Source organism: Neovison vison, chromosome 4 (genome assembly GCF_020171115.1).
Source record: "Neovison vison isolate M4711 chromosome 4, ASM_NN_V1, whole genome shotgun sequence".
Classification (NCBI taxonomy): domain Eukaryota; kingdom Metazoa; phylum Chordata; class Mammalia; order Carnivora; family Mustelidae; genus Neogale; species Neogale vison.
Genome location: NC_058094.1, coordinates 135,755,333 through 135,777,373, shown reverse-complemented (window position 1 = coordinate 135,777,373; position 22,041 = coordinate 135,755,333). Strand labels below are relative to the sequence as shown.

General features: G+C 48.3%; 1 protein-coding gene across 2 annotated transcripts; it reads right to left on the bottom strand.

Moving 5' to 3' along the window:
• Positions 1 to 1,360: 1,360 nt before the first annotated feature.
• SUN3 (Sad1 and UNC84 domain containing 3) lies at positions 1,361 to 20,829 on the bottom strand. 2 transcript variants are annotated; one of them, XM_044244508.1, is made up of 10 exons: positions 20,654 to 20,829; positions 18,666 to 18,727; positions 16,643 to 16,746; positions 13,180 to 13,220; positions 11,906 to 12,071; positions 10,743 to 10,827; positions 9,388 to 9,503; positions 7,541 to 7,708; positions 2,770 to 2,862; positions 1,361 to 1,474 (listed from the first exon to the last, which is right to left on the bottom strand). In XM_044244508.1, the coding sequence occupies exons 1-10, from the start codon at positions 20,827 to 20,829 to the stop codon at positions 1,361 to 1,363; spliced, it is 1,125 nt and encodes a 374-aa protein (XP_044100443.1). The 2 variants fall into 2 exon arrangements, with proteins under 2 accessions (XP_044100443.1, XP_044100444.1); XM_044244509.1 differs by having other exon boundaries at positions 20,708 to 20,829.
• Positions 20,830 to 22,041: the final 1,212 nt, after the last annotated feature.

Below are 22,041 nucleotides of genomic sequence, written 5' to 3'. Positions count from 1 at the left end.
AGATAGCGGAGTTTCCACATCCACAGAGTAAGCAGATCTCCCCAGTTCCTGGAATTTTAGTTTAATGATCCACCAGTGTTTGTGGGGTCTTCATGACAGGCTCCCCCAACCCATGATTCCAGGTCTTCATGGTCAACTGTGGTCGCAAAGCAGGTGACCCCGTTATGATCTACTTTCACGAGGTCAGTACAATCCAACCCTAGGTCACAAGCCTGGGTCACTCGCCCCCGTCATCCCCTCACCTGGCTTCCTCCTCCTCAATCTTCCCAGGAAGGATAAGTGCAGGACAATGAGGTATGAGAGACATACAGACCATACGCACGTAGCTTTTATCACCCTATATTGTTACACTTGTTCTGTTTTATTGTTATTACTGTTAATCTCTTCCTGTCCTAATTAGACTTTATGATATGTGTATGTGTATAGGGGGAAACGTGGTATATACAGGGTTCTCTACTATCCATGGATTTAGGCATGCACGTATCCCCCCAAGGCAAAGGAGGACGACTGTACAGGTAGCTTAACTGTTTTATTTTATTTAAAGATTTATTTCTTTATTTGAGGGGGGAAGGGGGAGGGGCAGAGGGAGAGACGGAGACTCTCAAGACGACCCCCACTGACTGGGGCTCCATCCCCTGACCCTGACATCATGACCTGAGCGGAAATCAAGATGCAGATGCTTGACAGGACCACCAGGAGCTTCTTTTTCTTTCAATCGTGGTGGTTGAAGCTTTTGTAAATTGCATCCCCCCCACTGGCCGTTATTCATATGTATGAATGAAGTCGATTTCTGTGTAACGATTTTGTATCCGCTAACTGCCTTGTCCGTTTCTCTTCATTGACTTTCCTGCAGTTCAAGGAATTCACCAAGCCATCTGCAGGTAGTCAGGGGCCGGCGGGCTGATGTCCCCTCCAATTTTTACATCGAAGTTCTTTGGCTTACCTGCTCACATTGACTGGTGAAAGCAATCACATCACTGTCATATATACGTATACGTCATTGCGGTAACGGGGGCGGGGGCATCCGAGCCCGGTGTGGTTAGGGCTGTGTGAGTAATGAAGGCAGATACTAGAGTAGGAGAGACTAGAATAAAAGCCGCTTCTTCCAAATACGTATATTTCAGCCTTCCACAGATTCATCCTCAAGAGCTAAACCACCACCAGACCACTGCACCTATTTTCATATATTTTTACTAAGAAAAGTCATTCACATTTGATTGACTGGGACACTTGGACACTTGGAGATTTCCCTCTCACTCCCCCATCTGGATTCCTCCGGGTGCGGTGATCTAAAGGAATGAGCGTGGTCCCATATTCTGGACCTGTGGTCACGGCCGTGTACACGGGTCCATCTCTAGCGTTACTCTCCTGGAGTTCCGTGGACCCTGAATCTATATAAACACGTGTACTTCGGGTGTCCCCAGTTGCTGAGGATTTTAAGTTTCACACATAGTAAGGATTCAGAAACGTCACGCTGAAAATAAAGAAAAGATACAAATGAATGCCTTATACAGAAATCCATCTCCAAGCGTCCCAAGGGACGCTGATATAATGGGAAATCAGAACTCTGTCTTTCCTTCCTAACAAGTATTTTATTAGACGTTCAGTCTCAGGGATGGGAAAACAGGTCCTGACAAGCACAGGTCTTCCCAGTCCATCATGAGAAGGACTGTGGCCCCAGGTGGGAGCCTGAGAGAGACATGGATAAATGATCACAGGTGAGAAACTTCACAGGTTCATTCATTTCTAACACACATATCGTTTCCAGCTCAGATGATCTCAGCATTGGCCAGGAAGGATCATCTACAACACACTTCTTTTTACATGGTAGGCAACACCTTCTAAGTCTTCCTGTATCTAATGACAAATAATGAAAATATATTTATTTCATCTACCTTAATGGCTTTCAGGGGTTTTTATGTTACCAGTTGGTACTTTTCCCCATTTCCTCTTCCTAACACTCCTCAATGTCAGGAAGAGAGGTTTGAGTCACATTGTCTGGTCTTTACTTTCTGTTCCCGAGTTCCTGTCTGCCTGCAGCCATCTCTGTAGGAGACAACCCAGTGATGGCCAAACCTAACAGCATCAAGGGAACCCAACAGGTAAGAGAAGGACCGAGAAAATGAATATAGTAAAAAATATATATATTTTGGGGCGCCTGGGTGGCTCAGTGGTTTAAGCCTCTGCCTTCAGCTCGGGTCATGATCTCAGGGTCCTGGGATCAAGCCCCACATTGGGCTCTCTGCTCAGGGGGGAGCCTGCTTCCCCCTCTCTCTCTCTGCCTGCCTCTCTGCCTACTTGTGATCTCTCTCTATCAAATAAATAAATAAAAGTCTTAAATATATATATATATTTTACTATAGTTTTAATATAGTTTATTTATATTATACTTATAGTATTACATATAGTATTATGTATGTATTATAATATAATACAGGTTACCATAGTTTACTATATTTAAAATATAGTAAATATATTTACTATAGTTTACTATATTCATTTATATACACACACACACACACACACACACATATATGAGAAATGTGAAAATGAAAAAGAATCTGGCTTAGAACCTGCTCTGGTATTTGTTTTTTGGGGACATTAAAATTCATGTTGCTCTTGGAGCTAAAAATGGAAGTCGCACCTAGCCTTCTGTAGCTCACACTTTTGTCAAAATTATCCTCACACAACACGGCATCAGCAACACCCACAGACCCCCCACTTGGGGATGGAGTTCCTCATACCCCACGTTTTCTGGGCCCTCGGTACCTGGAGCTCGAATGTTTGAACGGTGCTTCCCGTTTTGTCATAGATGAACTGACCTAGGAAAATTTCTTCCCCATCACACTGTTTAGAGATGCCCTGTGAAGGAGAGCGACAGACAAGGGGGTTTTCGTGAATGAATGCTCGGCTACATAAATGGAGAAGGTTGTCCATCCAGGTAGTAACAACTCTCAAGACATCTTTGGCCGCCCGCCAGGAGCGAGGTGCTGCCCTGTACACCCAAGAGATGTTTAGCTCAGCTTGTGAGGCAAGAGGAGGCTGACCGCAGGTCTGACTGGATAGACAGACCATAGGGAGATAGATCGAGCAATTGATCAATAGATAGATACATAGACAGACAGACAGACAGAGACAGGGAACTAGAGCATATCCCAGCACAGACCCTGGTTCAGTAACTGAATTACAGTTGGCATACTTTGAATAAGCACAAAGTTGAGGGGCGCCTGGGTGGCTCTGTCGGTGAAGCACCCCTCTCTCGATTTGGGCTCAGGGTCACGCTCTGTGCTCAGCACGGAATTTGCCTGTCCCTCTCCCTCCGCCACTCCCCACCCCACTCACTCCCTCAAATAAATAAATAAATAAATAAATAGAATCTTTAAAACATGCACACACAAAATGCGTCCCCATGCTGACCCAAAGTTTTTCAAAATGATGTAAGTGTATTCCAATCGCCAGACTTCAAGAACACAAATAACTCCATCCAAAAAGTAAGGTTTTTGACTGAAAGAGCTTAATGATATTTGTATGCTCTTTCCCTTGGGCTCCTTCCTTCTCTACCTTCAACATGGAAGATTTTTGAGAGGGGACAGACCAGTGGAAATGAATTTATTTTGTGACTCTGAACTTTATCATTAGCTTCCTTGAATCGTGGCAACACAATAAACAAAGAGTTCATTGGTTCAACTGTTTGATAATGAAAATATTAATATGTAACCTTTATCATAAGGTTTCTTTTTTGTTTTGTTTTTTTTGTTTTGTTTTAAGTAAGCTCTATGCCCAACTTAGGGCTTGAACTCATGACCCTAAGATCAAGAGTTGTAAGCTCCACCTACTGAGCCAGCCAGGTGCCCCCATCACAAATTTATTAAAAGAATTGGCTGCAACATGATTACATAATGAGGCCACACAATTATAGATACAACATACAGCTCAAACCTCATACACAGCGGACCCTTGAACAACCTGGCTTCAACTGTGTGCATGGGTCTGCACAAATGTGGATTTTTTGGATAAACACAAGCTTTTCTTTTCTTTTTAAACATTTTATTTATTTGAGAGAGAGAATGAGATAGAGCGAGCATGGGTGGGAGCGGGTCAGAGGAAGAAAGAGACTCCCTGCTGAGCAGGGAGCCTGATGTGGGACTCGATCCTGGAACTCCAGGATCATGACTTGAGCCAAAGGCAGAGACTTAACTGGCTGAACCACCCAGGTGCCCTTCCTCCAGCTTACTTTAAGAATACAGCATCTAATAAATCTAATTTAAGAATACAGCATCTAGGGTGCCTGGGTGGCTCAGTGGGTTAAGCCGCTGCCTTCGGCTCAGGTCATGATCTCAGGGTCCTGGGATTGAGTCCCACATCGGGCTCTCTGCTCAGCAGGGAGCCTGCTTCCTCCTCTCTCTCTCTGCCTGCCTCTCTGCCTACTTGTGATCTCTCTCTGTCAAATAAATAAATAAATAAAATCTTTAAAAAAAAAAGAATACAGCATCTAATTTAAGAATACAGCATCTAATTTAAGAATACAGCATCTAATAAATATTATGTTCATCGACTGCTATCAGTAAGATTTAGGGGTCAACAGTAAGATGTTGGTAGTTAAGTTTTTGGGGGGTCAAGTGTAGGGGAGGGGTTTCAACAGAATAGGAGGGAGTGACTGCTCTAATTCCTCTAACTTCAATTTTACCGGTTCATGAATTTGCTAATATAAGAGAATGGTTTTTATTGCCTGAAAGGTGACCGTAATTCCCCTATAATGAGCAACTGATACGTCTCTCTGAGATGGGGTTTGAGCGGCTCAAATCCAACTTTGTCTGTCTGTCAGCAGACACCCACTGTGGGTGGCAGCAGGTTTGCCTCAAATGGTAGGGGGTTCCTTTCTGTCTTGTGACCCAGGATCATGCCATTTACAGGCACTCAAAGGGTGCACAAAGCAGACGGAGTGCTCATGCTTTGACCCCAAACCCCCCTCCAGATCGGGCCACCAAGGCAGAGAGCAACAGGGAACACCCGGGAACAGACACTAAGACGAAAAGGTCCAGAGAGAGCCGATCGGTGACTGGTAGAGTGGCCTGGAGCAAGAATAGATTATCCTGGTTGTAGGCGGACCCGCAGCATGCTGACACTGTCATTGCAAGTCCCCAGAAGGGCAGACACAGGGCCACAGGCTGGGGGCTGGGCTTGGGGTTGCCAGGGGAGCCCATGTACCTATTGTCCCCACAGGTGGTTGACCAAGCTGAAATCTGGGCACAAGTTTGCAGGATTCCTCAAGGGTCAACCTGCCCCCATCACACTCTGGGGGTTCCGGAGGAATCGGCCCAAGCAGACCACCCACCCGGCGGCCACCACCTTGCACGCACAGAGTTTGGCTGGCTTTCTACCCACTGGCTCTTAAATGCAAGACGAGCATCACCAGACACCAGAGAAAAGCACCTTTCCACAAACGGGAGAAGTGATCTTTGGGAATAGGACACAGGAGGGAGCCGGAGAACATGCAGCACAGCTCTCATTAGTGTCCATTACCATCTTCGGAAGCTTGAGAGAAGATACTGCATCCATGGAGGAAGAAATTCAGACTCTAAAAAGAGGAGTTATTTTCAGAAAAAAATAAATCAGAATAATCATGACAGCAGAAATGAAAAATTCAACGTATGGGTCAGGATATAAGTTGGTAAAAATCTTTCAGAAGGTGGGACAAACAAGGAAAATTAGAGAGAAAAAGGTTGTTTAAATCATAGATTAGGTGGTTAAGTCGCATCCTCAGGGTGAGGACGTGAAGTCCGGTCAGATCGGAGCATGAGGGCAGAGTGGGCAAGAGGGGAAGCTTTAAAAAATAAAATCAAGGAGAAACTTGGAAATGACCTGACAGGAAGGAACACAATGGCCGGACTTTAACCCTTCCGAAAACGAGGTAGGGGATGGTTTTGGGCTAGGAATGTAGAAAAGTAAGCAAATTCAACTGAAATGAGGCATTCGTTTTTAACAAGAGGAACATCAATGTCTCCCCAAAGAAAATATTATTCCAGTTTGCCGCAGGGTTCGATGAGAACACAGTGACCCTGAAAACATGCATATTGATGGAGAGGAAGAAACGCTGTCTAGCAGTGTCCCAAACGTAACACTGGATTTACCCCGTGACTTTATAATTCCACGTCCAGGTATAGATCCAAGAGAAATGAGCATCAGGGTCCGCACAAAGACACGTACATGAATGTTCCCGGCAGCATTATTCCTAATAGTCAAGAAAGGAGAAACAGCTCAAACGCCCGTCTGCTGATAAGTGGGCATAGAAGACGTGCTCTAGCCACACCATGAAATTTTTATTATTCAGCAATTTCTTTTTATTTCTTTAAATGTTTAAGACTTGAAAAAAGATTATTTGAGAGAATGATAGACGGGGGAGGAAGAGGCAGAGAGCGTTGTAAGCAGATTCAATGCTGAACGCAGAGCCCGACGTGGGGCTCGATCTCAGGACCCCGAGATAATGACGGGAGCCGAAACCAAGAGCAGACGCTCAATGGACAGCCACACAGGTGCCCCTATTAGTCAGCAATTTAAAAATAAAGTACGGAGCCACGTTATAGAGCACAGAGGAACCTCAAAGACATGAAGCTGAGTGGAAGGAGCCTTGCATGGAAGGCCACATATTATAGAATTCCACTTAAATGACATGTCCGGAGTAGGCAGCATTGCAGAGACAAAATAGGTCAGTGGTGTGTGGTGGGGGGCGTGTGGGGCAGGCAGTGGGCTTGGCAATGAGAGTTGACAGCTCAGGAGGGCAAGTCTTCTTTGGGGAGCAATACAAACGTCCTAAAGTCGATTGTGGTAATGGATACACAACTTTGTGAATATACTAAGAGCCATGGACAGGAACACTTTAAGCGAATTGCTGGTGTGTGAATTACAGCTCAGTAAACTTGTCTTTTAAAGACAAGTAAGACCTAAACCCTGGGGGAAGATGGGAGAGCCGTGGACGAGGACTCCTCTTCATTTTTCATCAGAGGATGTCAGTAGATGATAAGCAAAACTGAAAAAAAATTCAGGAAATAAATGTAGGGACACTTGGTTAGCTTAGGTGGTAGAGCACATGACTCCTGATTTTGGGGATAATGAGTTCGAGTCCCACGTCTGGCACGGAGATTACTTTCAAAAGAAGAAGTAACAGTAAAAGCAAATATGAAGGGAAGTGTACCCAAATGAGCAGCTAAAACTGGCGAGCAGAAGCTTCCAGAGAGTAGAAACCTGGGTGGGAGCCCTGACACAAGAAAAAAGTGTTTAGTTATAAGCATATGAGAATGCTGATTTTTAAACTGTACACATGTAGCTTTGATCAAAGTAAAAAAAAAAGTAAGTCATAGAAATCCTCCGGTCCAACCCTCTCTCTTTTGTAGATGACAAAGCAGAGGTCCCGGAAAGAAGGAACTTTCTTGCAGTGATAAAAATGGTTAGCTGTCCAGTGGCGGTGCCAGCCCAGCGTCTGATTCCTAGCCAACCCCCGCCTAGCATAACCCACTCTGAGGTGATTCCAACTCCCTCTCACATGGATGGAAAACTCCTTGGGTGCGCTGGAGATGTTTCCTGACGGAGACACCTTCGCCGAGATGTGCTCCATGGTGATAGCAGTTGGCATGATCCTCCTGGCAAGCTTGATTAGGACATGGCCCTGGGAACCCGGGAAGGCCCAGCACTTCCCAGGGTGGACATCCGGCTGGAGAGAAAACACCGAGTTCACCATTATCACAGATCTTGCTTATGCCTGTAATACGAAAGCATTGAGTGGGGTACATACCACACGGGAAAACTGCCAAGGTACCCAGGGGTTTGGTTGTTCTCTCAGAGCACATTACGCTTCTATCACTCAAAGCCCTTCCTAATAGGATTATCTATTATAGGATTATATGATTTATTTACTATGCATCTTCTTTTATTGTTCTACTTAGACTGTATGTTGCTACTTAGCCGGTTGGCATGAGTGTTGATGGTGTGCTGGTGATAAAGACAGTGATGGAGGTGATGATAGTGATGATGGTGGTGGTGGAGATGATGGTGGTAATGATGGTGGTGGTGGAGGTATTGGTGGCAGTGATGGTGGTGATGGTGGAGTTGATGGTGGTGATGATGATGATGGTGGAGGTGATGGTGGTGATAGAGGTGGTGATGATGGTAGTGGAGGTGATGGTGGTTGTGATGGTGGTGGTGGTGGAGATGGTGGTAATGATGATAATGATGATGGTGATGGTGGTGGTGATGATGGTAGTGGAGGTGATGGCGGTAGTGACGATGGTGGTGGAGGTGATGTTGGTGATGGTGGTGGTGATGATGGTGATGGTGATGGTGGTTGTCATGATGGTGGTGGTGATGATGGTGGTGGTGGAGATGTTGGTGATGATGATGATGGTGATGATGATAGTAGTGGAGGTGATGGTAGTAGTGACGATGGTGGTGGTGGTGATGTTGGTGATGGTGGTGGTGATGATGGTGATGGTGATGGTGGTTGTCATGATGGTGGTGGTGATGATGGTGGTGGTGGAGGTGATGACAGTGGTGGTGGTCAAAGCAATGGTGGTGGTAAGGAAGAAAATGTACCATGTTCTAGATCTAGAGTTTGCAATGAGATCTGCACGATTGTTCCTGAAGGTATTCCTCCCTTGGAAAAGGATATCAGGTTTGTAGACGGTAGTTAAGAGCAGCCCTACCATCTGCTGGTGTCTACTTAGAGTCTTCTGAATTGCACTAACATGTTGGTGGAAATCTTATTTGGAAATCTCTCCTGTTACACTTGGACTTTGGAGGAATGTGTCAGTCTGGAAAGAGGCGGGCACAGTGCTGACACTTAGGGGTGAGGATCTGGAGTTAATATTTGCTGAAAGACTGAAGTTTTCAACAGAAAAGGGGCGGGGCACAGGCCCAGCTTCAGGAAGAGATATGGAACGCAAACGTCCTATTTAAGAAATAAACTAGCTTACTGATTTTAAAATAATAAAAACAATCAATAATTCATCAATTGTAGTTTACTGCTCATAAAATAAGAGATAATTTATATAGTTTGATGACTATTAAAATGCAAGTACAGGGGAGCCTGGGTGGCTCAGCTGGTTAAGCATCTGACTCTTGATTTCAGCTCAGGTCAGGATCTCAGGGTCGTGAGATTGATCCCCACGTCAGGCTCTGCCCTTAGCATGGAGTCTGCTCGGGATTCTCAATCTCTCTCTGTCTCTCCCTTCCCCTCCCCCCAAAATGAAATAATAAAATAAAATAAAATGCAAGGTGAGGGCTTCAGGTGCTGTGATAAATTCAGATGGTCTCGATTTTGAGTGTTAGTATCTTCATGATAAATAGGAACAGAATCCTCTGATACAAACGGATTCCTCTGAGTCTCACTTTTACCTGGAGAATAACATCTGGGGGCATTTCATAAGTTAAGAACCCGATCCCATGCCAGTAAAGTTTCGCTTTATTATTTTTGTAACTTTCCGACGTCCCAGCTTCAATGACAGAGGCCCCTGCAAAGACAAAAGAATTTGAAAAATAAAGAAGTACACATCTCAAAACGCATCACTTCTGTTTTCACAGCGCTGTTGGACAAGCATTCCCAGGCGAATTGCAAGTGAGGTGAGACTCACACTCGGGACTCGGCCGGGAGAGCACGGCGTCCCGCTCTCCCTGCGGCAGAGGATTTATCACTTCGGGACGACATTCTTGCTCCGTGTGGTTTCACAGCATTTCTGAAACCGGCATGGAGTGAATTCCAGAACTGATTCAGGGGTGCAAATAGGATGTGGGCTGTTTACTACCTAAACAGATGCACGGACGCCCACTTCTTAACAGCCCAACCTACTTAAAAGCAAAACAAAAAAAGCATAAAAAACACTATCAAGGGCGCCTGAGTGTCTCGGGCAGTGAAGCAGCCGACTGTTGGTTTTGGCTCAGGTCCCAATCTCTGCTTTTTGTATTTTGTCCAAATCTTTCAGCTGCGTGTATGCGGTGGGGCTCTCTCCATCTTGGCCCAGCCGGAAGATGGCTCCATGTTTCATGCTCACATTTACTGAGAAACCATCACATATCCTGCTCGTCCTTGTTCTACACAATCTCTGGATTTACCTTCGTCATCATGGATTTTTCGAGATGGAAGCCGCACGTGCATTCAATACAGAAGAGGAAAGAAAGCACAAGAAGGATGTGTCCGAATGCCAGTACTTAAAAAGGAAAGAAAGAGAGAAAGAAAGAAAGAAAGAAAGAAAGAAAGAAAGAAAATAAGATTCTCTGGTTCACTTCCCCATGTCATTTTTATTTAGATTTTGTTTATTTATTTGAGAGAGAGAGAGAGAGAGAGCATGAGTGGGAGGGAAAAAGGAAGAGGGAGAAAGAGAATCTCCAGCAGGCTCCCCACTGAGCAGAGAGCCTGACGTCAGACTCGATCTCAGGACCCTGGGATCATGATCTGAGCTGAAGGCAGACGCTTTACAGGCTGAGCCACCCAGGTGCCGCAATAAGTATGTTTTCTGAATACTAAATAAATAAATAAATAAATAAATAGAAAGAGGGCCATCTGGCCGGCTCAGTCAGTCGAACATGCAACTCTTGATGTCTAGGTTGCGAGTTTAAACCCCCCATTGGGTGTAGAGATGACTTAAAAATCAAATCTTAAAAAAAAAAAAAAAAAAAAGAACCTTTAAAAAATAGAAAATAAAATAAAGAGGCAGGGACGGTTTAGAAGCATGAACTCTTCCGTTTTTACTCACCTGCTGATTTAAGGGCATAGTCGGCCATCTGGACTTGGTCCTCTCTCAACTTTTTAAGGACATAGTTGACCAAGTTTGACATTTCCTGTGCAAATATCAAAAACAGTTCTGCGTTAACAGTCTCCCCCAACTGCTCAAGTTCTGACCATTCACTGTGTTACCTGGACCTGAAGGCCGTAATCTGCGAATTACCGACGGTGAACATTGAGGGAGCTGCGCTGAGCCAGTCGGTGAAGGAGGATTTCTAGTGCCCTCCACGGCGCTGCGGCATCGCCGATCTCCGGACCGCTGCAATGTGTCAGACACCCCCCACCCCAAGTCCCAGCAAGGTTGGACACAAGGCCCCTTCGGAAGCCCTAACCACCTCCCGTCATGCTCTGCAGTGAGGCAGTCACACAGGGTTCTGTGTGCCACCTGCTGGGTCCCCCCCTTCATTCGCGTCTCTGCTTAGTAATTAGACTTGATCATTCTGTAGGTAGTTGGGCATCAGGCCGTTTACATGGACTTCACCACTGCTTGTTCGGGACGCCTGAGGGGCTCAGTCGGTGAAGTGTCTGCCTTCGGCTCCGGTCGTGATCCCGGGGTCCTGGGATCCAGCAACATGTTGGGCTCCCTGCTCAGTGGGAGGCCTGCTTCCTCCTCTCCCACTCCCCCTGCTTGTGTTCCCTCTCTCACTGTGTGCGTGTGTCTCTCTCTCTGACAAATGAATAAATAAATAAAAGTCTTAGGAAAAAAAACTGGGGGGGGGGGCGGGGAGAAGAAGAGAAGTGCGGGAGATGGGCAAGTGCAGCCAAGCTGACTGAATTCCAGCATCACCTTCCCTAATCGGGAGCTGATGAGGTCAAGGGCATTAGCTTCGGCTCCGTGAATAAAACTATTCTGCTCCTTAAGTATTCACAGGCTGCATTTCTGAATGACCTTCTGTTTGTTTTACTGGAAAGTAAGATGGAATCGGCTATTGACTTGGGGGCGGGGGGACGTCCATCATACAGCAATGGTCATCTGTGTGACACAACAGTGATAGAGAAGGGGTTCCCAGGCAAGCCTTGTCAAGGTAAGCTCCTGTCGGGGAGAATGGTCAGGAGAACACAGACACATAGCCGCCAGTACCTGAGTTTTCTGCTCCCAGAGCCGTATGGTGCAACCCTTCCAGGCGGCCTTACCTCGTCCGTGGTCTCCGGGGGCTCCTGGTCCCCGTCTCCATCCATGTTCCAGCTGTGGCTGTGTAGACCATCCTGCGTATCTCTAAGCAATGCCTTCAGAACATCTATTTGTTCAATTAAAAATAGAATTTCACGGAAGTTGTTCTCCAAAGTCTGGCTTTCCTTCCTGTAAAGGGAGACCCCCGATGTGAAGGGAGGGGAGTGGGCATCCTGCCATGCCCTGGGCTTTAGGAGTGGAGGAGGAAGAGGGGAGGGGCTTTATGTTGGAGCAGAGAGAGAGGGAGCCCAGAAAAACCCCCTTGTCCAAAGCACCGCTTCTCACTCCCCCTGAAAAAGCAAGGACATTCAGGGGAAGAAGCTTCCAGACGGTGTCCCAACACTAAGGGTGTGCTCTAGGCAGGGAAGTAGGGATCCTCCAACCTCACACGTCCCTCATCCTTCCCTGGGGGCTCTGCTACCCTGACCAGAGGATGCATGACTTCACAGCGTGAAGCCTAAATCTCTAAGGGCCACCTTGTTCCCTTACTTGGATTGGGGAACACCCTACATTTCCAGTGGGGTATGGAGCAGGGGTTTCTTCCTGAGCCCTGAGGTCTTACAGATGAGGCTCAGTCACAGAGTGGCTGCAGGCTGTGTGGCTGGAGATTACAGATGGGGACCGCCATCTGTCATGCTGACAGTAGGAGGGCGACAGCTGACTGCAGAACAGGTTGAAAATTACTGGTGGACCCAATGAGGAGATGTTAAGCCAGCAGGTGTTTCTTTAGGTTGAAAAATGGACGCACTATGCACCTAGTACTCCCCCCTGCTGCCCAATTTGTAAAACAGTACATGTTCAAGGTTTGGTGAATACAAAAATCCTCAGGAGATAATCACTATTGCATTTCAGTGTGTTTGTAACAGTTTTTATCCCATGTGAAAAATGAGTAACAAAATAAGAGATCCTGTTTGTGATCTGGTGTCCTGCTCTGCTTCCCAGGCACTAGATACATATTATTATATATTATAATCATTAAATACATGCATTAGTCATTATTATAGTTAGTTTGAAGGCTCCCTAGTTCCCCATTACACAGATATTTTCCAATGTATTTAGCCATTGGCTTGTTTTTCTTCTCTAGGCAGTTTTCATTTTTTAAATTGTAACTAACCTTGAAAGCAGTGTGTATTTCCTTAAGGAAGTGGGAGTGGTTTTCATTTTATGGTTTTTAGAGAAGGATTCTGTTGCTGGAGGCCCAGCAGCAGCGCCCCACAGATCAGAGCGTGTCACTCACTTTAGAAGTTCCAGCTGCTCCTTGGGCATCCGGAGTCTGGCCTGGAAGAAACCAAGGGACTCAAATCATCCCGCATCCTGCCTGTCAGAGTTAGGGCTCTTATTCGTAGAGAGGAAGGAAATCCCGTTTTCTCCCTGAAATGCATGCATGGCAGGGGAAGCCAAGCGTCCTCTAAGACACCTGCACTTCTGTCCTGATTAGTTTGTGGGGACCGAGCCACCCCCAAAGCTGAAACTGACAGCTGGAGCATAAGAGGGGCTGCTTCTCAAGATAGTGCAAGTACTCAGTGCCCCTGAGACACAGAGAAGAGGTGGAGGGTGGGCAGGTGGGAGAGAGGGAGGGAAGGGACAGAGCCAGGAGGAGAAGGGAAAGTGGGGGGGAGACGATAGGGGGATTGTGGGGGAGGGGACAGAGGGGATGAGGAGGAGGGAGTGAGGGGCCAGAGGGCCTTGCTGAGGCCTTAGGCTGTCCTTGTAAATACGGAGGACCATCCTCTTTCTGCTTAACTGATGCATCTATGGCGGGATTCCATTAGCAGAAGGGCAGACACTGACCTAGGCTGACAGGTGTCTGACCTTGACCATCTCCGTGGGCAGGGGTGGTGCCCCGACCAGGCCCAGAATGAGCAGGGTGTGAGGCTGCTGCTGAGGGTGGAGGTGTCAGCGGAGAGGGGGACATGGGGACCGGGACGGCAGGCCTGGATTTGGGCTGCAGCCCACGCGGCCTCTCTGCCTGGGTGCCAGCTCCTCTGCGTCCCCAGGTCCTCGGCCATGTGGCCTCCAGGCTCTCTCACAAATGGCTACAAACCCAGTAGCCTCCAATGGGAGAAAGGTACCCCTTTGGTCTCGGAGGCCGTGCTTTCCTCTGAAGCTGGGAGAGAGGGACCTTCTGCCTCCTGTTTCTTCTGGCGTCTGGTGGCTCCTGGCTCCCCATGAGGGGCTGCCTGTGACCGGCCTCCAGGCCTTTCCCTCTGGGCCCTTCAGGGAGCCCTGTCACTGGCTCTGGGGCCCACCTGGGACATGCAGGACGATCTCCTCTCAGGACGCCTCATTGCATCTGACGAGACTCTCTTTCCACATCAAGGTGACGTGGGTTCTCAGGTGGGGACCTGGCTAGCTTTGGGGGGGTCCCCTTCCAAACCAGTGATCATCCAAGTGCTGCCTGAGAAACAGTTTCTGTCCTCCTTTGCTGACCAGTCTGCCCTTCTGTTTCAAAGACCTGCTTTCTTCCCCGTTTGCCCTGCGGAAATTAGCTCTGTGCTTGCCTGAGGACCTTGGGCCTTAAGGAGCACAGTGTGGTGTGCAGTGAAGTGACACTGCTGGGCTTTTTTCTTAATTTAAAAAAAATTTTTTTAAAAAGAGAGACAGTGAGTGTGTGTGAGTTGCGAGGGTAGAGAGGAAGAGAATCTCAAGCAGGCTCCCCTCTGAGTAGGGAGCCCAACATGGGGCTCGATCCCAGGACCCTGAGATCATGACCTGAGCTGAAGGCAGACGCTTCACCGACAGCCACCCTGGCATCCCTAAAAATCTCAGGATGTAAAAAAATTATATTTTGTTCTGGCTTCTCCTGAATGGGTTTCAGGGGGCTTCCACCATTGGAACAGAGACAGCACGAAAAGACCCAGGATAATACACCGGCGAGGAAATAAAAGGGAGAAGAGAAAGGGATTGGGAGGTGAGATCGCCCTGCAGGTTGGGAGTCTTCCCTGCTGGGAAGTTGTCAGCTGTGGATCCCATGCTGGGTTCCAGCACCAGAGCCACGGAAGTGGGGGTTGACATGGGAAGTGGGGGTGACCAAAATTCACACCACGCACAGTGCCAAAAACACCAAAAATCAAAGGTGTAGGAGAAGCTGCATCACACCACGCCCGTTGACGCCACCAGCACGGGGTCTCCTGAGAACTTTCTAGAGTCCCTCCCTGCAGGCAGTGTCCTCCCCAAGAGCTCTCAGGGGCTAATCTTCTTGGGCTGGTCCCAAGTTTTGAGCACAGGCTTTGAGCCCAAGTGGGCGCACTGTGCTCTGTTTTTTTAGGCAACGTGGATGAGGTTTGGGGTTTCATGCCCTGCAACCTGGCTCCAGGAAGGTGCGCTGGGACCAACCCGATGCCCATGTTCATGTTCACATGCACTGTGCGCAGTTGTGACTTCTTTTTTCCCTTAACGAAACTCCTGGGAGACGTCCTTGTCCTTGTGTCCTTGTCCTGTGTCTTGGCCTGTGTTCCTGTACACACCCCGCGAGAGGATGGTTGAAGGTGTACTAGTTGCCGACTGTGTTCCGGGTTAGTAATCCAGCTCGCTGCTTCCTAGAGGGGTTCGATGTCAACCAACTGAGTGTTTGGAGCGACTACTTTGCAGTCACTGGCCCGATGCTCTTGACAGTGACCATATGGGAGGGTGGGGCCATGTGGCACGGGTCAGTAAACCCGCGTCCCCAGCAGTGGCCAATAGTTCAGACGGGCAGGCCCAGTCTCGGCACAACTTGGCACAACCCAGGTTTGAACTCAAGCCCCAGGCATACCAGTAATCTCTCTAATTGTCCTAAGTAGCTTCCTAACCTGTAAGTGGATTTATTAAGTAGGATTTAGTAATACTCTTGTGAAATCCTCATTTTGAGGAGAAACTGAAATGTGTATTTAATGTGCTTTGGATGTGGGGTGATTGCCCCATCCCCCCCACCCCTGGTGAGGTGGAGGAGGCACAGCTAACTTCTTGAAAAGCAGGATTAACTTATTAAGGTTCAATATACAAAGGTCACCTAAAATCTGGGGATTGTTTATCCTTCTTGTAGGAGTTTATCCTAAGCGAAAAATGTGGTTTCTTCTAGAAGGGGACTCAACTCATCCCAGGCACGAGGTTCCATCCCGTGACCTCATCACTTCCCAAAGCCCCTCCTCCACACCCCTGGGAACAATTTCTACTGCAAGGACACCAACACTCAGTCTGTGGCATTCTGACTCTAGCCCCCCAAACTAAGGTCATCTGCAAAATGCACTCATTCTATCCTAATAGCCTCCGAAGTCTTGGCTCATTCCAGCACGAACTGAAAACTCTAAAGTCCAGAGCCTCCGCTAAATAGCACCGAAGTCCATATGGGTTAAGATCCTAGATAAAATTCATCCCAAAGCAAATTCCCCTCCAGCTGTGAGCCTAGGAAATCAAACAGGTGATGTGCTAAGTACAAGCATGAGCCGGGGAGAGGACAGACATCCTCACTGCAAAAGAAACAAAGAAACAGAGAAGACGAAAGGTTCCCAAATGTTCAGTCTATGGCAGGAGCCTGCCGGGATCAGAGGCTGGAGTTTGTAGGTCAAATTGTAGCTTCATCATAAAACCACCTAACAGGACTCTGGTCCCTGAACTATTTCTATCAGACATTCACATGCAAAACGAAGGTAACACACTCCAAGTTGGAGCATATTAAATCATAAACGAGTGACATACAAAACGGTTTAACAAAACGCCACCTGGTAATTATAAAGCCTCGAACCGTATTCTGCAATTAGAGCGTAAAATTGTCTGGATTTGTGAGGAAACTCTGTTTCTTGAAGCCACATGTGATTGCCAAGTCCTGTGAAAGAAAAGGCCAACTCTGATGAGAGATTCTGTCTGCAAACATTTGTGATTTCCTACTTGTATTTCTTCTAAAGACTTTTAAGTCATCTCTACCCAGTGTGGGCTCGAACTCACAACACCGAGAGCAAGAGTTGCGAGCTTCACTGATGAAGCCAGCCGCCTGCCCTGACGTGCTACACGCACTGGTAAGAATTTCTCTAAGCACGAAGGATACATGTCCTCTTTAGAAGGATATCAGACCCTTGGGCGACAAGATGGAAAATGGCAATATTGGGTGCTTAACAAAATCAGTTCTCCGTTGAAATGTTCATATGCTGGCAAAGACCAGTAGGATCTACCTTCATTGGACTCTGAAATCTAATCCCAACCTTTCAGCAACCAGAGGACTGAAGGACTGAAGGAAAGAGCAGATTATTATTGTTAAGATTGTGATATTCCTGCTCCCTGCTTGCCATCCCTCCACGGTCCCACCATGGTGGCAGGGATGGGGAGCATGGGGGGATGGGAGTGCACAGTGTTGGTGTAACTTGCTGGCTCCAGGGGGCTAATGCAGACTTGTTCTTAATCTACAGGACCTGGGAGTTTTGACCTGCCCGGTGTTCCCACTCCTTTGGGCTAGAAGGGTTTTCTGGTAGGCTGTGATATCTGTTGAAAGATTTAAGGACAGGGGTCCCTGGGTGGCTCCGTGGGTTAAGCGGCTGCCTTTGGCTCAGGTCATGATCTCAGGGTCCTGGGATCGAGCTCAGCAGAAGTCTGCTTCTCCTCTCCCTCTGCTCCTTGCTCTGCTCTCTCTCTCTCTCTCTCTCTCTCTCTGTGTGTGTGTGTGTGTGTGTGTGTCAAATAAATAAATAAAGCCCTTAAAAAAAAGATTTAAGGACATATATTGGCCTTCCTGACCTGGGCAAGGAATAGTGAACAGGGCAAGTGGCAGACTGCTCCACAGCATGGGAAGGAGAAGTCAGAAGTCCTTTGTGGGAACAGGGCTTGGAAGGGAAAGGGGGGTGCATCATGCATGGCAGGAGCTGGGTGCATGCTCAGAAGAGATCACAGAGAAGATCCTGGGCTTGGTCTCAGGTGGCTCTGCGGGGTCTGTGTGAGCCAGGGGTGAAGGTTAAGGCAGAATCAAGACTCGGAGAGTCCTCATTCTCTCTCTCTCTCGATGACTCCAGGAAATCTGTCTGGTCCATAGCAGACCACTTAGAGAGCAAACAGTGATCATCAGTAAAAAATGACTACAGCCCTCAACAAGGAGGAACAGCGATCCCTGAGAAAGGGGAAAAAACCTGATTTCCTGAGTTACCATATTAAAATATTGAAATGCCCCATTTCCAACACAAAATTATAAGACACACAAAGAAACAAGCAAATATGACCCATTTAAAGAAAAACAAATGGATCAAAACCATCCCTGGGGAAGTCCAAACAATGGACATAACAGACAGAAACTTTTTTTTTAAGTTTTTTGTTTAATTTATTGAGAGAGAGCATGTGTGTATGCATGCAGGGAGAGGGGAGAGGGAGTGGAGAAGCAGGCTCTCCACTGAGCACAGAGCCTAATGTGGGGCACCATCCCATGACCCTGAGATCATGACCTGAGCCAAAGCCAAGAGTCGGATGCTTAACGGACTGAGCACCCCAAGTTGGAGCCTTGATTTTGCTGGGCACTCTGTGCTTCAAGTCATCGATATATTAGAGCAATTTACCATGTGCTAGGGGGTGCGATGTGCGATGTTGGCAGTCAGAGGCCTGCAAACGGCACGTTGAGCCATTTCTCCAGCCCCCCGGGGACAAGTGAGTCTTTCTTGCCATCTCCCTGTGACATTTTTGACTTCTAGACTTTGCTCAGGAATTTCGTTCCACGAGATCCCCCTCCCCACACAGAAATGTCCTGCGACATGGCTTTGAGGACCTTACCTATAAGAAGAAGAGTCAGTATAGACACTGCACTTATGACAATCTTCCACGACTGGGTTAACCTACAGAGAAGAAAAACAAAAACAACGTAAGGGTCCAGCGCCAAGAACCTGTACTTTGGACGTGAAACTGACCGCCTCAACCAAGTCCACAAACGTGCTCCTTCTGGGCTGAGTGTGAGAATAAATTCACTTCCCAAGGGAGCTTTGGAATTGAGAGAAAACACTTTTGGGGGTGGTGTATTTACACACTCAAATGTCCTGTCCCTCACTGTCATACATGTTACATGGTTATGCTGGTGTTTATGTCTTATGTATGCACTGGTGTTTTCATGTGTGCATAGATGCTTACAAAGGATATAATGGAAAGGGTTATCTTTGGAGGTAGAAAGAGAAGAGGTTAGAGTCTGATTTTGTGGAAATTATGTATCAAAGGCCACCTGGGGGCTCAGTTGGTTAAGTGTCCAACTCTTGGTTTTGGGTCAGGTCTTATTTTTTTTAAGATTTTATTTATTACACACACACACACACAGCACAGCACAAACAGGGGGAGGGGCAGAGGGAGACAGAGAAGCAGGCTCCTCGCTGAGCAGAGAGCGGGATTGGGGGCTCCATTCCAGACCCTGAGATCATGACCTGAGCTGGAGGCAGACAATGGACTGAGCCATCCGGGAGCCCCATGGCTTAGGTCTTCATCTCAGGGTTGTGAGATTAAGTCCTGCGATGGTTAAGTCCCTCTTAGAAAGAAAGAAAGAAAGATATTCAGCCAAGGAACTAGGATGATTAACAACTATCTGATGAAGTTCTTTAAAAAATCCTAACGCTTCCCTTCACCTTTTCCTTGCTGTTTACCATCGACACAGAAAAGGACACAAATTCTACTGCCAGATTCTGCAACCTTCGTCGCAGGATGAACTTCGCAGGATGAACACACCTGCATCAGCTCCGCAGGAATGAGCAAAAGCCCCGCGCAGCCACTCTTGTGCCCCCATCAGACTGTTTCCTTTCCACCCCAAAGGTCACCTCTGTCCTGACCCAAAAGTTTTTCTTGATTCTTTGCCCTCAGAGGGAGGTGTATCTTGAAGCCACATCCTCTGCAAATACTATTTAGGGTCATGTGGGGGGTCCACTGCCTAAAGAGAGTTGTTGGAGGTGGATCTACAGTGCAGGTGAGCCCTCGCCACAGGCTGCAGGAACTGAAAATGACCACATGCCCGTGTCAGGCAAAGGTTACATCTGTTTTTCCAGAAAACCCTGGCTGTCAGCCTCTGCTTTTCCAAGCCCCTTGGATGCCTTTGCCCCACCTGTGGGCCCCTGTCTTCAGCAGGGACCACCCTTCGCTACTTCTGCTCTGTCAGTCAAAAACCGTCGCCCTGTATCGTGACAAATGACACAAAACATTGTAGCCCTTGCGCCTTTGGGCAGTTTTGTTTCTGTGCAAGGGCTGTGCTGTCACTCCCGTGGCTCTTCGGTGACTTTTCATTTCTGCTTTCCCAGCAGGCGGTGGGGGTGGGGTAAGGGGGGTTGCTGGGGTCTTTGCCCTGCCCCCTCCCCAGATTGGCGGGGGGCTGCCCTGCTACCTCCTTGAAGCCAGTCCACACCCGTTCAGACCACAGGACGCAGTTATTGGCTCCAAATGGGTGCCTGCAAACCGTGCATCATTTGTCCCTCAAGGATGCCCTCAGCACTCCGTGTCCAGGCTCCTAGACCAGGTAGGTCACAGAGAACCGACAGCTGGTCACAACGGGAATGATCTGTAAACCCGGAGGGCACAGCAGTCACCTTGCCACTGCTGCGGTTCTGGTTCACCGTCCTTGTGGACCTTGGGCTGGAAGGAATCAAAGTGCTCCCCCCACCACCACCCCCGGCGTGGAAGGGAGACCCCGTGCCCTGTGGTCAAGAGACACCTGCCAGGAGACTGTTAGGAAATGACTTTCTCTCCAAAAGGAAAAAGCTTTCACTGGGTCCGTTCCCAAGTGAGCATCGCACGTCTGGCTCGCGTCACTGCAAGGTGCACAGCCGTCCCTCCCCAGAGCCGCGTACCGGCTGGCCTCGGGGCTCCCGTCCTCCGCCAGCAGGATGTGAAGACTGGCGCCGCCGCCGGCTTCCTCCGAATGACCTCTCAAAGTCCTGGCGCCCCTCCTCAGTTTCGGCCTCCCGCTCATGTTCCCACACAAGGTAGCAAAGAGCTGGAAGGAGGAAGAAGGGCGTCCCTGCACTCTTTGCTATTTTAGGAAAAGCATGACGCCCTCCACAGAGGGCCTGCGTTGGCCTCTTGTCTTCTCGGGTGCTCCTCCTTGGTGGGGGGGGGGGGGACTGTCTGTGGGCGAGCAGATCTGGACCTGCTGAGGACCCTTCTGTTGCATCACCCGCTGTGACACATCACAATGGGACCGCCCCGCCCGCCCCTGGTCAGGCGGTGCACCTGTGGCCTCCTCTCCGCCCACACAACCTCGTCCCCAGCACGTGTTCATGCTTCATGGTAACCCGTCTGAGGTCCCCTGTACCCAGCTCCCCGCTGTCGCCAGCCGGGGGTTTGCTAAAACACCGCGGAGACCATGGGAGACCCCAAACCATCGCTCCCCAATATCACTCCTGTCCCTTCCTTCCTACAGGGAACTATGATCCGGAAACCGACAGATGGAATTCCCACGGATTTTTGAATGTTCGATCACGATACTAGTGTCCTTACAGAACACAATAGTGTGTGTTTGCTTTCCACCGAGATGCCTTCCTCCATTTTCTCGCGTCGTCTTGGGACGTCTTCACTTGGGCGCGATCGCTTTCACCCCCGCGCAGTCTCCTATGCTCGATTCCGTAACGTACACGTCGCAGTCGTCCACCTGCTCCCGCACGGATGCGTGCTCAGGCCGCTTTCAGGTCTCCAGCAACAGAAGATAGCCGGCGCCCCGTCCTTGTGCATGTCTGGGGTCCACCCTTCGCCAGCCCACACCTAGGAGCGACTTCATTCTGTATTCGTCCCGGGTGACAGCTTCGGAGCACAACCTCAGGGTGCTTGGAGCAGGCGCCTGCCGGTGGGGTGATGCACTTTCCTCCTTGTTGGTTCCTCTTCATTCCTGCACGTAGGCGTGCACATGTCTGCGAGTGTCTGTGTGTGCACACGTCCCTCTGTGTGTGTCTGTGTGTGTGCATATGTGTGTCTTCATGTGTGTCCCTCTGTGTGCGTGTCTGTGTGCATGTGTGTCTGTGTGTCCGTACACATACGTCTGTGCACGTGTGTGGTGGTTTGATCATTTTCCTCTTAGGGTCTTTAACATTTTCGCTCTCTCTTTGCTGTTCTTCAGTTTCTCTTCAATACACCAAAGTGGGACATTAGTTCCCATTGTTCCGATAGAGGCGGCTACTTTCAAGGTCCT